This window comes from Podarcis pityusensis (genome assembly GCF_964106645.2).
Source record: "Podarcis pityusensis genome assembly, chromosome: 14".
NCBI lineage: Eukaryota > Metazoa > Chordata > Lepidosauria > Squamata > Lacertidae > Podarcis > Podarcis pityusensis.
In genome coordinates this window covers 1,305,912-1,321,469 of record NC_138039.1, presented here as the reverse complement: position 1 = coordinate 1,321,469, position 15,558 = coordinate 1,305,912, and the positions used below count along the sequence as shown (strand labels likewise).

The following is a 15,558-nucleotide window of genomic DNA, read 5'->3' as shown; positions in this document are numbered from 1 at the left end:
GAGGCTCCATCTGGGCTAGTAGGCAGCCAAGGGCGAGGAGCGCAACTGGGCATGCGCAGAGCCGCCGGCCGGCGGAGCTTCCTTTCCGGCGTTGTTTACAGGCAGCCCGACTCCGCTGCCTCGGTTTGCGCGTGCGCGGCCGCAGGGCCTGCCCTCGACGGTGACGGGCAGCCACGTGACGCCGTCCTCCCGCCGCGCGGCCAATGGGGCGCCGCCTTCTTGCGAGGTGGGCCTGACGCCGCCGCCGCCGCTGCCGCTGCCGCTGAGGTATCCGCTGCCGGCCCCGCTCGCTCTCCGCCGCCCGCGCCCTCCTCCGGACTCCCTCCCCGGGATGAATTAAGCGAGCCGCGTGCCGACGCCGACGCCGCCTCCGGCCTGGAGCTGGGGCAGCCGCCGCCCCTCCTCAGGTAGGCCGGGACGCCTCGGGGAGAGACGCGCCGCCTCAGGGCCCGACCGCGGGGCGGAACTCGGGCCCGGGGAGAAGCGGCGGCGGCGGCGCCGGAGGCCCCGGCCAGGAGGAGGAGGAGGCGGCGGCGGCGGCGGCAGCCCGGCCTTTCCCTTCGTGGGAGCCGCTTCCGCGTCCCTGAGAGCAAGGCCTCTCCCGCCCCGGGATCGGGGCCGCTCCGGCAGCCCCGCGAATGGGCCCTCCGGGGTTGCCAGCGGGGCAGAAGGGCGCGCGAGGTTATCGATTACCCGCCCTTCGCCCGAAGGTCGCAGCATCGAAGCGAAGTATCGTAAGCAGCGCGCGCTCGCGCGCTCACGACACACACAGCATTATTATTATTGTTGTTACTCACTTTCTCGCCAAAGGCAACTCAGAGTAACTTGCAACCAAGTGAAAAACCCAAATAAACAAAATCCCACGTAAATTAATGCATCTTAGAAACCCGCTAAAATAATACATTAAATGCACACCTGTTCTCGCTGACACAAAACCCCAAACCTTAAGTAAAATAGAAACATCGCCACCCGACCCCACACACCACTCCACCTCTCCCCCCCTTTCTTCCTAATGTGACACTTAATGTCTCAACAAATGAAACTGATCTGTAGAAAATGTAACTTGAAAAAAGAAACATTGCACGTGCTTTTGTAAGCCAAGGAATCTTTAATAAAAATACATTAAAATTAAAATAAAAGCACACCCATTCTAAGAAGAATATGCAAGCTGCTTAGTGGGAGGCATTAATGCGGAAGATACTGCGCAGGCCCCCCTGTCAGTACAGAGCAAGCAGTTGCCAGGATTGCAAAGGAAACCCTCTCTACCCCTGACGGGTCCTGTACCAGCCACTTCCTCTCAGGTTAACACTGGTCTGGCATTTCTGAGGAGGCATCTCACTTCCCTCTCTCTTGACCTTGCCCCCTCGCAAAAGTCACCATGAGATAAGAAGTTAAATTTATTGTTTGAAAGAGTTCCATGCCGCTTTTTCAAACATTCACAGCAGCCGAGGCAATGCAACAAACATTCAGTGAGCCACAACAGTCACCATAAAAAACTAACCATCCTGAAAACATAATTTACTTGGGGATGGAGTAAACATAATTTACTTGTGGCTCCTGAGGAAGCTTGTTGCTTCCATTTGATTCTGCCATAAGACCTAATTGTGCGTTTCCTGTGAACTCTGATCTCCCAGGTCCTTGTCCATTGCTCTTAACCATTACATCACAGGGCTGTACTTAGTGTTATTGTTTTAGCTTGTTGAGTAGTTTTGGTCTGTTAACTCTCAGGATTTGTTTGAATATATATTTTTTTATTGTTGGTTTTAATGCTCTATTGATATTTAGATTTTTTCTGTTTACTGCTCTGGAATCCATATTTGAATAAAGGTATGGTTTTGATTCTTTCAAAGTAGTAAGGAGAAGAGGGAGGTGAGATGTGTGTAATAGTGTCTTCACCACTTTTTACAGGATTTCTTGACCCTGGACTCTTAGCAGTTGGACTTTACAGCAGCCCAAAAGTAAGATCAAGTCAAGACTAGTCCTAATATTGCTGCAGGTGAGCCAGGGCAGGGGCTGTATCTCTACTGGGTTGCTCCTGATTGCCTCTTTGGAATATGTTGATATTTTAAAGCTGAAAATAGCATTTAGGTTTGCTTTTGTTTGTGTGTGAGAGAGAGACGGAATGTGTGGGATGTTTTGCATTCCAATGAAAGATCCAAGTCACAGTTCCAATAGGCCCTCCCTTTCTTTAAAAGGATGGGTATAGGAACCGTGAGTGTTTTGTTTCCCAGGCAGATGTCTTTGGGTGAAGACATCATCTTCAATCTTTACATTTTTCATTGCAAGGGAGCCTGAAACAGGCAGGCCTCCGTGAAGTGCATCAGAAGAGAAAAATGGGAACATTTGCCATTTGGGATGACAACAAGCAGGCAAAGAGGAAACAAAGGACTTTATGTGAGAGTAGCGTAAAGTGTGATGGGGGTGGTAAGCGTCATGGCTGCACTTGGCTCAGAAGGTGAAGCAGGATGCCAAGTCTTCTCTGCCTTTTGAAAGTGGCCTTGAAGAGCTTGAATTGCAAGTGGTTGTTTGCTAGCAAAGTTTTCTGCGTCCACCTAAGACTGGTGGCACTTGTATCAACATGGCACACACTGGGGTTGAGCTGATGCTCCCACTTCCTTTTTGGAGTATGAGGTGCGGCATTAATCCTCCAGGGCTATACTGAAGTCACCCCCTGACCTTGAGCTCTGTTGCTCACACACAGAATGAAGGTCCACAGTGTTGCAGTGATTGCCTTCTCCCCTTTAATGGTGTGGAATTGTCCACCCCATTAATGCTGCTTGAACCCTTTCAAGAGCCTAGATGAGCAAGATGCTGAAGATGAAAGCTACCAAGGGCATGTCGGCATTTTAGCCTGTTGAATGGTTGTAGCATCTTCCAAAGAATCCCAAGAACAGAATACTCCTACAATACTTGAAGGAGCTGATGATTCTGCATTGGAGTCCTGAAGTGTAACAGTTTCCCATAATTGCTTTTATTGTTTGTTTATTTTTACTGGGAAATTCTTAAACTCAGTTTAAGCTCTGTGTATACAGTGGTACCTCGGGTTAAGTACTTAATTCGTTCCGGAGGTCCGTTCTTAACCTGAAACTGTTCTTAACCTGAAGCACCACTTTAGCTAATGGGGCCTCCCGCTGCCGCCACACAATTTCTGTTCTCATCCTGAAGAAAAGTTCTTAACCTGAAGCACTATTTCTGGGTTAGCAGAGTCTGTAACCTGAAGCGTATGTAACCTGAGGTACCACTGTACTCTGAAATAAATTAGGCATTTCTGACCTCAGAGCTTGTCTTGACTTGGCAAACTCTTTGTCATTTTGTTGGTTCGTGTTGAGATAACTTTTTAAAAATTTAATATTAGATGAACAAACGCTTGGATGGATCTGAAGCTTGTAAGAACAAGGTTGAGTGGCAGGAAGTGGGAAGGTCCTTGCCTAAAGAGGATGCCTATTCTCTAAATGAGACCACCTTGTTCTTCCATTGGTCTTTTTAAAAATATGTGTATTTTTTCTCCATTGCTCTGTTTGATCAGTTACGTTTTTACTAATAAGGGGGAAACTAGACTCCTGCTGTCCACTGAAGGCACTAGAGGAATGGGTTGCAGCAGGAGTTATTTAGTGACATTGCTAGAACAATGGGCTGTTGCTAGGGCCGAGGTGATAACCTATAAGTCTCCCTCTTAGTGGGAGGGGAGAGGCTCTTGATCTAGCCCCCACTAGTCCCCACACAGGCCTCTAGCTGGTACTGCTCACAACAATGAAGCTGTTTTTCGGTACAGTGGTCCCTTGGTTCCCGAATGGCTTGGCTCCTGAACGCCGCAAACCCAGAAGTAAGTGTTCCGGTTTGCAAATGTTTTTCAGAAGCCGAACGTCCTATGCGGCTTCCGATTGAGTGCAGGAAGCTCCTGCAGCCAGTCGGAAGCCATGCCTTGGTTTTCTAACTGTTCTGGGAGTCAAACAGACTCCCGGAATGGATTGCGTTCGAGAACCAAGGTTCCACTGTATTTCATTGGATTTATGCTGCTTCTGTCTGAGTTCACTGATTTGTGTTATTCCTCTCCCATGGAAGCCATTAGGTTTTGACAGGGAGATGCTAATGTGATAATAGTTTTGCTGTACCTGCTGGTATTCTATCCTTGTGATTAATTGCCATCTCCGTTTTAAATAATTAAAAACCTGGTTCTTATTTCTAACTTGAACTTTGGACCTTGAATAATTTGTATGCCTGTCACTGAAAAGCTATTTTGCATCTCTTATCAGGTATTTAATTTTTTTTAAAAAAATGACTGGGTTGTGCGTGTTGATAGCAAGAGAGTTTCCAAACCTCTGCCTTGGTTGCTGGTTGGAAGGACCCTATGCTGCCGGGGAGAGAGTTTTCTATGGGTAGAAGGAAATATAAAATGCGTATACAGTTATACCCCATGTTACAGATGCTTCAGGTTATGTGTTTTCAGTTTGTGGACCGCGGGAAACCTGGAAGTACCGGAATGGGTTACTTCCGGGTTTCGCCACTCGCGCATGTGCAGAAGCACCAAATCGCGCAGACACGGCACTTCAGGATGCAAACGCTGCGGGTTGCAGACATACCTCTGTCACGGATTACGTCTGCAACCCAAGGTTCCACTGTATATCAAAGACTTTGTTTTTGTACATAGTTAACCTTTACAGTTTGTGGTCATGAGATGTAGTAGCAAGCAACAACGGAATGAGCCTCACAGGGAGGATGCAAACATACCACTCTGAATGGAAATAGCAATAGGCGCTTTACCTGAAATGCTAAGAGTGAGAAGCTTCTTGGGTGAGTGTTTTTCCATGTGCTGGAGACTTGCCTTTGCCCCACTGTTTCCCCCTAGGGAAACCTGATATCTACTGGGTTTTCTCCAGATTGACATTTGCTAAAGAGCAGGTTTCAAGGAGAAAGCAGGGCAAGGGCAAAACCACTGGGACCAGTGCTTTCTAGGCAGGGGAGAAGCACAAGTCTGAATGAGCCATAAGAGTTTATAACAGACAAAGGATAAGAAATATTCGTCATTTTCAAACAGCCCATTGGAAATTCCGAAGGAAGCTCTTCAAAAGCTTTTTAGGAAGTCAGTTTAAAGCTTGACCTCTTCCAAGACTGGAAAGCTGCAAAATGTGAGATTAAAGGTTGTTTTTTTTTCTGGGAAGTGAAGACAGGATGACAGTAGAAGTTGTTCTGGACATGGGAAGAGGGCATTCGCAAGTGCAGCACGAATTAGCAGGACTTACTTTGGATGGCTGAAGAGTGCATCTGCTCAGGGAGGAGTTACCACATAATCCTAATCCGTAATTCTGAAGTACTGTGTATGGTCCAAAAATATTCAGTGTTATCAAAATGTCTTCTCATACTGGGGGTGATTTTCTTCCCTTTGTGTCTGGTAGCCATCAGAGCTGCTGTGACGAGACCCCTAAAGACTCAGCCGTCTTGCAGGAAGCAAAGTCCCCATGGTGATATTTTCCATCTGCTGTGTTAAAGCGTTTTCTTTGCAAAATGCAAAGCACATGGTGTTTTGACCCAGTTTTAGAGCAACACTAATAATAAACTGCCGTGAGCCTGCCTCCTTTGTGTTATTAAGAGGACCTAGAAGCTACTGAAAGGAGGTTTTGGGTAGCAGCTGGCTTAATCGGGAGTGCTGGATTCTACTTCTGCAGGGGTCATCTCTGATGATTCTTAAGAAAGGTGTGCATGAGTAGGGGGTGCAGCCTTAGGGCTGCTGTGGTCCTGCTGCTAGGAGGCAATTTGGTCAAGGAAGAGAGAGTCTGCTTGACATTGCCCTAGTTCTGTCCCCTCTGGCTTTTGGCCTCTTCTGGAAGGTAAGCTGGCAGTTTGTGCCTCTTTGCTTCCTGCTGCTTTGAGTCTGGGTAGGCTTCCTACTTCCCAGACAAAGGTTTTAGCCAGAATTCTTGCTGCAGCAGAGGAAGTAATCTGACAGGTGAGAGGGAGAGGTGGGTACCAGGGCCATCTCCTTCAGCTCAGCTGAGTGTTTGGCGCTTTACCTGCCTGAACTATTTCCTTCCGTTAAAGTCTGTCATTATAAGAACTCTAACTTTAACAGCTGGTGACTGGGTGCATTTGCCTTTCCCTCCGCATCTCTTTTTCCTTCTGTGTTGTGTTTTTCAGGTTGTAAGTCTTTAGGCTGGGACTGTCTTTGTTTTTAATCTGTGCACTACATTTTGGAATTGTTAGGCAATTTATAAATATGGATGATGATAATAATAATAAAAAGTCCGATGGCACTTTTAAAAAGGCAAATGTTATCAAGTTGGACTGTCCATCCCAAGGCTAGGTCTTCCACTCATCAATTCCCCTCCCCACTTACTAATTGGATAGGAGGAGGACTTGAGCCAGATGTTCCTCTCAAACCACATTACGGATGCCTGTCAGTCGGATTTACCTCTGCCATGGAGTGTGATCCTGTGCATGAAAGTAGCCCCACTAAAGTCATATGAGAACTATGTTTTCTGACCCTACACATATTTACTTGGAAGTTGGTTCTGCTGAATTCAATACACAAAATTGTTGTTTGTATTACATTTACACTGGTAGAGGGCTTTAAAAAGGTAAAGGTAAAGGACCCCTGACAGTTAAGTCCAGTTGTAGACGACTCTGGGGTTGCGGCACTCATCTCGCTTTCAGGCCGTGGGAGCCGGTGTTGGTCCGCAGACAGTTTTTCCGGGTCATGCGGGCAGCCGCTTCTGGTGCAACGGAACACCGAAACCAGAGCAGCGCACGGAAATGCCTTTTACCTTCCCACCGGAGCGGTACCTATTTATCTACTTGCACTTTTTTGGGCGTGCTTTTGAACTGCTAGGTTGGCAGGAGCTGGGACCGAGCAACGGGAGCTCACCCTGTCGCGGGGATTCAAACTGCCGACCTTCTGATCGGCAAGCCCAAGAGGCTCAGTGGTTTAAACCACAGCACCACCCACGTCCCCAGTAGAGGGTTTTAGATTAAAATAAATAGGTAACAGATGGTCCAGCAGTTGAGTTAATATCAAAGATGTTCCTGGAACTGAATAAAGATTAGCAGCACTGACATTTCCCTTCTTATGTCTATGTAGAGCTGACCTTAGTAGCATTTGCCAAGGCAGACTTTGGGCCTTTTGAATTTCCCACAGTCAGGGTCATTGGATTTGGCTTGTCTGCAGCAGGTAAACATACAGATGGCAAAGAGAGAATGCTTTGCTCTTCCTGTTTGCTGGTGGGAACATCTAGGTTGGCTTTGGTGTACACAGTGCATTACAGTGCTTAATGCAGCAGCAAGATACCCACCCACCACCAATTTAGCCCCAACAGAAGCTTTCATTTTATCATGTGAAGAACGCATACACACAGACCTGTCCTTTGTACCTTGGTCGCTGAGGGAAAATCTCTGCCTGTTGCTCAGGCAGACTGTTTGTTTTTTTAGTTATCTAATCATGTTCTTCTTCAGGTTTGGGGAACTCCCATCATTCCTGGCCATTTGCTATTCTTTCTGAGGCTAATGGAAGTTGTAGTTCAGCAACATCTGGAAGGTCAAAGGTTCCCGGCACCTGCTGTATTCAAACCAAGCAAACTTGTTTGCTTTTCAGTTTAATTTCCTGGAGTGCAGAGTTTGGCAAAGCAGCTCATAGGAAGTGAATAGGAAGCAGACAGCTCAGGACCAGTTGCAGGCCTCCTTCCAGTGGGGGGGGGGGGTGGAGGCGGACATTGCAAGGTGAGCTTAGATCAATAGCATCAGGATGTAGGAGGTGCTTGCAGAGGTAGGATAAATTTTCAGATGCTTATTGAATATCTTTTTATGCTGACAGTTTGAATATTTTCAAGGCAAGCCAGTCATTTTGATGATTATTTTATATTACAGTGGACCCTCTGTATTTCATTCTGGGGGTCTGTACGGACCCTGAAAATTCCGTAAGAGGCGCTGCTTCTGCGCATGCACACAGCATGATAAAGCGCTTCTGTGCATGTGCGCAGGGCGAAACCCAGAAGTATACACTTCCAGGTTTGCCCCATTCACAACCCAAAAGTTACATTACCCAAAGGTAACATAACCCGAGGGTCCACTGTATTTTTATAGGATGTGATCATTTAATTGTAGAATTGTTGAGGTGGAAGGGACTCCAAGGGTCAACCAGTCCAACCCTCTGCTATGCAGGAACCTCAGCTAAAGCATCCATGACAGTTGGTCATCCAACCTCTGCTTAAAAACCTTTTCTTTCTTTTCTTTTCCAGGTGTGAATGACAGAGGAGGTGCCTCCAACTGCACTTAGTGAGATATACCTTCGTCTTCTGTGCCATGATGACATAGACACAGTCAAGCAGCTCTGCGGTGATTGGTTCCCAATAGAGTATGTTGCAGCCTGGGCTCTTGCAACTGATTTGCTTGGGGGGAGGGAGGAAGAGGAATGGAATCTGCCTCCTTGAATTTCGTGAACTGGCAGGTGTAACCACAGCCAGAGCTGACACTGTCAACTCAGAGATCCTGTTGTTATGCTGGGGCAGTTGATCATAAAATGAGAAAACTGTCAACCAGAGGCCATCTAGACCAGGGGTAGGGAACCTCAGGCTTTGGGCCCGGATGTTGATCCTCCAGGCTTCACTATCTTGCCCTCAAGGCTTTCCCCAGAAATGACTGTTAATAGCAGACACTTCCTCACATCACTGCCCCCCTTTAAATTGTAAACAAACTCTGAATGCTATTAACATCCTATTTATATTAATGCGTGCTTTCTAGGGAAAGTCACTAGAAAACAAGTTAAATACAACTTTGCAGCTACCCAGCTTGACTGGTATTGTATCCATCTATCTGTATGTTACAGTTGTTTTTTAATGAAATCCGGGGTCCCTTCAAACTGTACAATTCTATGTATAGAAATTGGAAATTTTCCATGTGAAGAAACAGCAGGGGAAATCTTTCCACTGCACATGTGCTGCAGCTCGTATGAGATCTGCTGGGTTCTTCCCTCACCTCTGTACCTTTCTTCCCAGGTACCCTGACTCATGGTATCGGGACATCACCTCCAACAAGAAGTTTTTTTCCCTGGCAGCCACTTACCGAGGCTCTATTGTGGGAATGATAGTAGCTGAGATCAAGAGTCGAACTAAAGTGCACAAAGAGGTATGAGAGAGGGCCCCGCTCCAGGAACAGGTGCACAACCCTTGCCTACCCACCAGCCATTGAGCAGTTGAGGCTTGCATCATGGAGTCCATGTTTGTCTTTATAATGGGACAGCAAGCTAGCTGCCTTTCATGGCTTCAGTCGTGCGCTTGTGAAGGCAGCATCTGCTAAAGGGTGGGTGGGGAACCTATGGCTCTCCAAATGTTTGACTGTCGTTTCCGTCATCCCCAGCCATTGGCCATGCTTGGGGGGCTGGTTGGAGTTGCAGTCCATTAACATCTGGAGGGCCACAGGCTCCTCAACCGTGTGCTAGAGATCCTGGGGCTTGAAAGGGATTTCCAGTAGTGTTGGGTAGGGCCTTTTTCAATTTTGACTGTTCTCTGCCCCTCTCCATAGACTCCAGTTTCAACTCCCATGTTCTTATTTACCATCTGCCAATTTCCATTTGGCTCCCCTCCCCTGGACACATGTGTCTGTGTGTCTGCTCCAAATCTTCCTTGCCTCCATCCAACTTCCAAACAGAAAGTTGCCAAGTGAAAGAGGCTGGATTGGCAAAGAGGCTGCTTGGCAAAAAGCACGAAGCATGCCAGAAAAATGGGTTCTGTATCTTTGTGTGTTGAGTAAATGCCTTTCTGCTGTGGTTTTTTTTCTTCCCTTTAGGATGGTGACATTTTAGCTTCTAGTTTCCCGGTGGATACTCAGGTTGCTTACATTTTAAGCTTAGGAGTGGTAAAAGAATTTCGAAAGCATGGCATAGGTAAGAGTATCTTAGCTTGCAATCTCATATGCATAGTTGCCTTGGAAGTAAGCCCTGTTGAACACAGTGGGACCTAATTCTGAGTAGACATACACAGGATTGCACTTTAAATACTTTGCACTGCTGCAGTCAGTCAAACAACACACCAAAAAAGGCCGTGTTATTGCATCACAAGCACAAGAGCAGATTGCACATCTGTGTATACTCCTCTGCACTTGAAAAAGAAGGGAACTCACATTTCTGGACTAGAAGAGTGCTGCTGCTTTGTGCTCTCCATGTCTAGGGGCAAGGAATTCAATGTGTCCCCTCTGAGGCAGGACCCCCAGCTACTACCTGCCTCCCTGTGGCTTCCGAGAGCTTGTCATTCTTTGCCTCCATGCTTTCAAGCCTATCCTCACAAACATGGGAGCTGGAAATGTGCCTTTCCTCTTAACTAAAAACTGAGGTGCTTGTGACGCTTTCATACTGCAATCGAAAAATCCCCCCAGCCTTAGCTGAAGATGCCAGGAAATGTGGTGTGGAAGCCTTGTCAGGCAGAGGGGGCAGCGCCCTTGTCATGGTCTTCACTGCAGCACAACTCCAAGCCCGTGTTATAAAACTGCAGAAAGCCTGCCCCTTAATGGACATAAGTGGTCATTCATCCTCACCCCAGAGTATATATTTCAAGCTGCAATTAACCTGACAAGCCCCTTGCCAGGCTCCCCGTGTCCACTGGCCAGGGTCACACTTGGCAACATTGCGCAATGTGTCGCTTCTGCTAAGTAGTCCAAAAATTAAGAGATGGAAGCGTTCCTGTTCCAGTACTAGCGGGGAGGGGGTACAAGGTAGGGGGGAACCCTTGCTTCAGAGTAAGGGCATGTTACTGCAGCTAAAACTCAGTCACAGCAAAGTAGCAGCGAAAACTGCGTGGGTAGTGGGTTGGCCGCGTTTGTTGCTTCTAACGCTTTCTCTCCTGTGGTAGGTTCTCTCTTACTTGAAAGCTTGAAAGATCACATATCAACGACTGCCCAGGATCACTGCAAAGCCATCTACCTGCATGTCCTCACCACTAACAACACTGCTATAAACTTCTATGAAAACAGAGACTTTAAGCAGCACCATTACCTGCCCTACTATTATTCCATAAGAGGCGTCCTCAAAGATGGCTTCACTTACGTTCTGTACATCAACGGTGGGCACCCTCCATGGACAATCTTATATCCTTTGCTGGTGGTCTGGCAGGCTGTGGGATGCTGCTCATGATCTGGTCTGTGGTGTTCTGAGAAGCCATGCCCCATGTTGCATGAGCATAGGTCAGGGGCTGGCGCTTGGCAGCCCAGGGCACGGTGAGAGCCCCTTCATCCTACCGAGACCCAGGCTGGCACTGCGGGGGGGGGGTCTGGCCACTGCTGCAGCCAAATAGGACTCTCCTAATAAAGACATTGTACCTGAGACAAAATGTCCAGTGCAATGCAAGATGCAATATATTGAAAGAAGTTAAATTACTGCATATTTGCTTACTTTCCTGGGCCTTGCACCCCTTCCAGAATAGACTTCATTCTTATATTTTGATAATCTGCAGGGGAAAGAATTCCTACCTTTGTGGAGCTGCCACCTTTCTGTGTCTAGTGCTTCCTCCTGGTGCACAAACAAGTAATAATTGCCAGGTGTGCTCATGTTTGACTTTTAAGACTTTGGTTATGGATTGCTTCTTTAGTAGGGCCCAAGTGTCTTGGCCTTGAGAGGCACAAAGTCCAAATTATAATCATGCTGCACATTACATGGAAATATTTATGCTGCTCCCCTGAGGCACCCTGAGCAATCCCAGTGTCCTGGGGTGGGGACCCAGAGCACATTAGAGTTTGCAGGTGATGGACCCTCTTTCCATGGGAAGCAATATTTCCCAAAGAACTTGTCCTGCTCTAACATGCAAGTTAGAGCTTGTTCATATTGGTGCTCTGTGGGCCTGAGTCTGCTGTGCCACTGAGCTGACACCTGCAGCGCTGTCCAGCCACTTCCCTCTTTGTAAAATGGAATGCTGAGACTCCTCCCAGAGGGAGCAGCAGCGATGGCACTTGCTGCTGCTGCTGCTTCTTTGGCTTGGCCAATTCAGCTGTCTCAGTCTTCATTGTTGGGGCTCCTTAACGGCACTGCACTGACTATCTTCAGCACATCGGATCGACCTTGGCCAGTCTGAGCCCCTGCACAATTCCCCAGCGGATCTACCGCCAAGCCCAGAGCCTCCTCTGCAGTCTCTTGCCATGGTCGGGCATTTCAGCAAAGAGTGGCATTGAATACAGCCGGACAATGTGATTCTAAGGTAAGTTGCAGCCTGGTCATGCCATTTCCCTGTCCTGTGGGTGCTCCTTGTGCTGGGAGCAAGAAGTGGAAGCCACCCTAGCACCCACTGTTGTATGCTCTGTTTAGTAAAATTTAAATTTAAGGTGCAAGTGCATTAGAACTGGGGCAGGCTCCACCTTGAATGTGGCACGATACTTGTTCTTTGATGGTTCTGAACAGTGGTTCTCTTGTAGGCAGGTCCTTCGCTACGTGATGAAACGGACAACGGTTTTGCTCGCTGATCCATCCCATGAACCTGGATGCCCCTCTGTGAACTAGCCAAGACTTGGCAGATCTTCTCATCTTGCTGGGCTCTCGTTTCCCATGTTGCCCCAGGGCTTAAGGAAGAGTTTGCAGGTTGAAAGTCATGGTTCTCCCGTAGATGCTCCTCCTCCTGCGCTGGAGGTGAGCGGCTGTTCATCCTCCAGCCAGTCTTTCAGCAGCTGCCCGAGAGACACCAGGTATGCTCCAAGCCCTCTGCTTGGGGTGAGGATGGACCTTGCGCAAAAGAGAGGAAGACTGTGTTGATTTTTTCCCTGATGCTGTGACTAGGAGCGGAGAAGGCCGATGCGGTTTTTCACTCCTTTGGTGTAAAAGTTGTGGCTTCATAAGCTGCACTTCTATTTTTGTTGGCTGCTGGGAAGCCCAGAGCTCCAGCACCTCCCCTCTCACACGGGCTTCCTTTGCCTGGGGGTGGTTTTAAATGAAGCATCTTGGATTGGCTGTTTCATAGTGAAATGGGTGAGGGTGTGTATTTCTCAACATACACTGTGTATATAGAATTCTGCCTGTAGTCTGAGCTAGAACACAAGACCTGTGGATGCTGTGAAGGTGTGGGAAGATCTGACTTGAGGAATCCACCTTGCTGTGGAAACTCAGGGGCCCTTCACTTCCTCCTTTGCTGAATCTTCCGGTGGGAGCCTGAAGTGCTTGCCTGTCAGTTTCCCCAGTGTCCCAAGGTATAATTGTGGAAATGGGTCTCCCAACGAGGTTGCAGCCAGGGTTGAGGACGTACAGAGGAAACACTTGCTTTGCTGCAAGGCAGAAGTCTCACCTTTGGTTCCTGCTGTCTGTTGAGGCACCTTCGGGGCCTTCAGTGGATCCTTTTCGTTTGCCACGTTTTGCACACGACACCCGTTCCCCATTTAGCTATTAACCCCTGGCTCTGCTGCCCAAAGGTGCCTGGTGTAGCCCTCTGGTCCCTCAAGCGTGCGGTGGGGCACAACTGCACTGCACTGCACTGCCCCATCTGGGCTTTGCGCCACAGCTATCCATATGGCTGCCCTACAGGCCAGTAGGATAAGGTGCTTGGCTCTTGTGCACAACACCTCTCCGGAGAAGGAGTGCTTTGCAGAGAGCAGCACCGACAGGGTTATGACTTCTCTGATTCTCAGGAGGCATCTCCCCACTATATGACTGCAATGAAGTCAAGGTGTGCTGGATGCAGGGCAAACAGCCTGTCCCTCTGCTGTCGTCTTCTGGGAAGAGTTGCCAGCATCCAAGTGGACCCTTGGAACAGTGCCAGCGAGCTCGTCTTCTTAACTTTGCTGCTCTGTGAGCCCAGAACTCTTCTGAGCTAGGAGGCCCCTGCATGACCAGATGCCTCTTCCCTCCCTTCCAGAATGCCCATTTGTTTACCACCCAGTTGAGATTATACAAAGCTTGATGAAGCAGCAGGTCTGAATTTCCAGTTGGAATTAGAAAGCAATATAGATCTCACCGCATTTGCAGCAGGAAGATGCTGAGATATTGCAGTGTCTATCAGATGATGAAGGGCCCACGGTCTCCCCTGCCCCAAAGGGGTCCCTTCCCCCAATATTGGCTTAATCTGACTGCATGCTCAGCTCTGTTCTGAGACTTGCACTTTTCGATTTTAAGGAATAAAACAACTCTTAGGTTTCCTCTTCCATCATGTTGCTGTTTGTCTAATTGGAAGGAGGATTCAGAAGCCTAGGCAGGTGCTCCCTATCTATGTATGGCTTCGGGGAAAAGAGCTGCCTCTTTAATAGGAAGGGTAGACACAGAACCCCTCCACTGTGTCTGGTCACCTGGCTCACGAGGGACTGTGATGGTCCAGTTTCCCAAACTCAACAGGCTAGCCATAGTGGTGCTGGCTTTGGCAAGGCTTCAGTGGTACTTCCTGCCATCTAGGGCTTGATAAAATGTTACCTGCCTTCCAGTAACGATCAAGAACCCCCATTATGCTGCAGAGGGCAGAAATCTTCCAGAGCTTTGGCTCTCAAATTAAGAGGCACACCCCTGGCAGGCTGAGCTGACACGTGGGGTGCTTCCTTGCCCCATGGATTGATTGCACTGGCAATGCTGCCCTTTGCATAAAAGGCAGGGAGGGTGTCACGTCCTCCAAGGGCCTCCAAGCTTGGATTTAGGAAAGTCCATTTAAATAACAATCATTGTGTGTGATTTTCTTTTAAGTGTGTGTTGTGGTGGGTTTTTGTTTCGTTTTGAAACTTTCCTTTTGCCTGAGAATGTCCTGAGCTGTTATTGTTTCCATGTGTATTTTGGTTTTCTTTTCATGCTTTTGTATACTCCTTGTCTGAGCTCTTTGTGGCTCTTGTATGCCTGCCTGCCTGCTTGCCTGTTGTCTGTGCACACACTACTCCTAAACAGATGGCTTCAGGAACAGGAAACAAAAGGCCTCAGCTGTGGGCCTGCCCCCTTTGAGAAGACGGTGGTGTTCGCCACAACCCTTATTTATTGAAGAGCAAAGGCCAGCCAGCCACTTTAAATGTCTTTGATTAAAAGAGTTTGTTTTGTTTGCGACTCTCCTGTCTTGTTTTTAGCCATTGCACAACAGTGTGGTCTCCTGCCTTTGTTCCTCAGGGCTCTGGCCCATGAAGCCAGACCGTTGGGGCGGAAGAGCTTTTTCAGAAGCACACACCAAAGGCAGCTGCCCCTGCCAAGACTTGTGCTACTCTGTGCTACTGCCACTTGTTCGCCCCCCTGCCCCCGGTGGCATTTGCCTATGTCTCGCTGTGCACAGGGCAAGGCCAGGCAACACAGCAGCAGAAAGCGGGGAAATTAACAGCTTAGGGTGAAGAAGGATCCACCCGTAGCCTTAGTGCTTTGCACAGCTAAGATCACAGATCCAGGCCCCAGCCAAGACTCTGAGCCACTGCTAGTCACAGTAAGCAGCTGTGAAGTGAAGTAGACTGACTGACTGGCGGGCTAACAAAGTCAAACAGCTTTGTATGAAAGGGAGCCCTTTCGGAATGAGCTGAAGTCATTTCCTTCTGAAGCAAATGTTAATACTTGGGCTTTTCCGGATGATGCTCTGGTTTTCCAGATGAGGGCTGGTGCAGGGGAAAGGAATTCCATACCTTTGAGCTAGTACAGTCTAGAAAAAGCTTTGC

The 15,558-nt window shown here is 48.2% G+C and overlaps 1 protein-coding gene across 4 annotated transcripts; it reads left to right on the top strand.

Annotated features, from left to right (window-relative positions):
- The first annotated feature begins 237 nt into the window (after window positions 1–237).
- NAA60 (N-alpha-acetyltransferase 60, NatF catalytic subunit) lies at window positions 238–14,963 on the top strand. 4 transcript variants are annotated; one of them, XM_080981280.1, is made up of 8 exons: window positions 238–407; window positions 1,909–1,996; window positions 8,226–8,341; window positions 8,982–9,111; window positions 9,772–9,868; window positions 10,830–11,064; window positions 12,004–12,167; window positions 12,382–14,963. In XM_080981280.1, the coding sequence occupies exons 3-7, from the start codon at window positions 8,232–8,234 to the stop codon at window positions 12,158–12,160; spliced, it is 729 nt and encodes a 242-aa protein (XP_080837406.1). In that variant the 5' UTR covers window positions 238–407; window positions 1,909–1,996; window positions 8,226–8,231; the 3' UTR covers window positions 12,161–12,167; window positions 12,382–14,963. The 4 variants fall into 4 exon arrangements, with proteins under 4 accessions (XP_080837406.1, XP_080837405.1, XP_080837408.1 ...); XM_080981279.1 differs by lacking the exon at window positions 1,909–1,996; XM_080981282.1 differs by lacking the exons at window positions 238–407; window positions 1,909–1,996 and adding an exon at window positions 3,336–5,825.
- Window positions 14,964–15,558: the final 595 nt, after the last annotated feature.

Bases quoted from the DNA above. Each gene is read 5' to 3' on its own strand.
- NAA60 (XM_080981279.1), top strand. From the start codon at position 8,232: ATGACAGAGGAGGTGCCTCCAACTGCACTTAGTGAGATATACCTTCGT. The intron at 9,112-9,771 runs GTATGAGAGAGG...TCTTCCCTTTAG, and splicing joins GAACTAAAGTGCACAAAGAG to GATGGTGACATTTTAGCTTC. The intron at 9,869-10,829 runs GTAAGAGTATCT...CTCCTGTGGTAG, and splicing joins ATTTCGAAAGCATGGCATAG to GTTCTCTCTTACTTGAAAGC.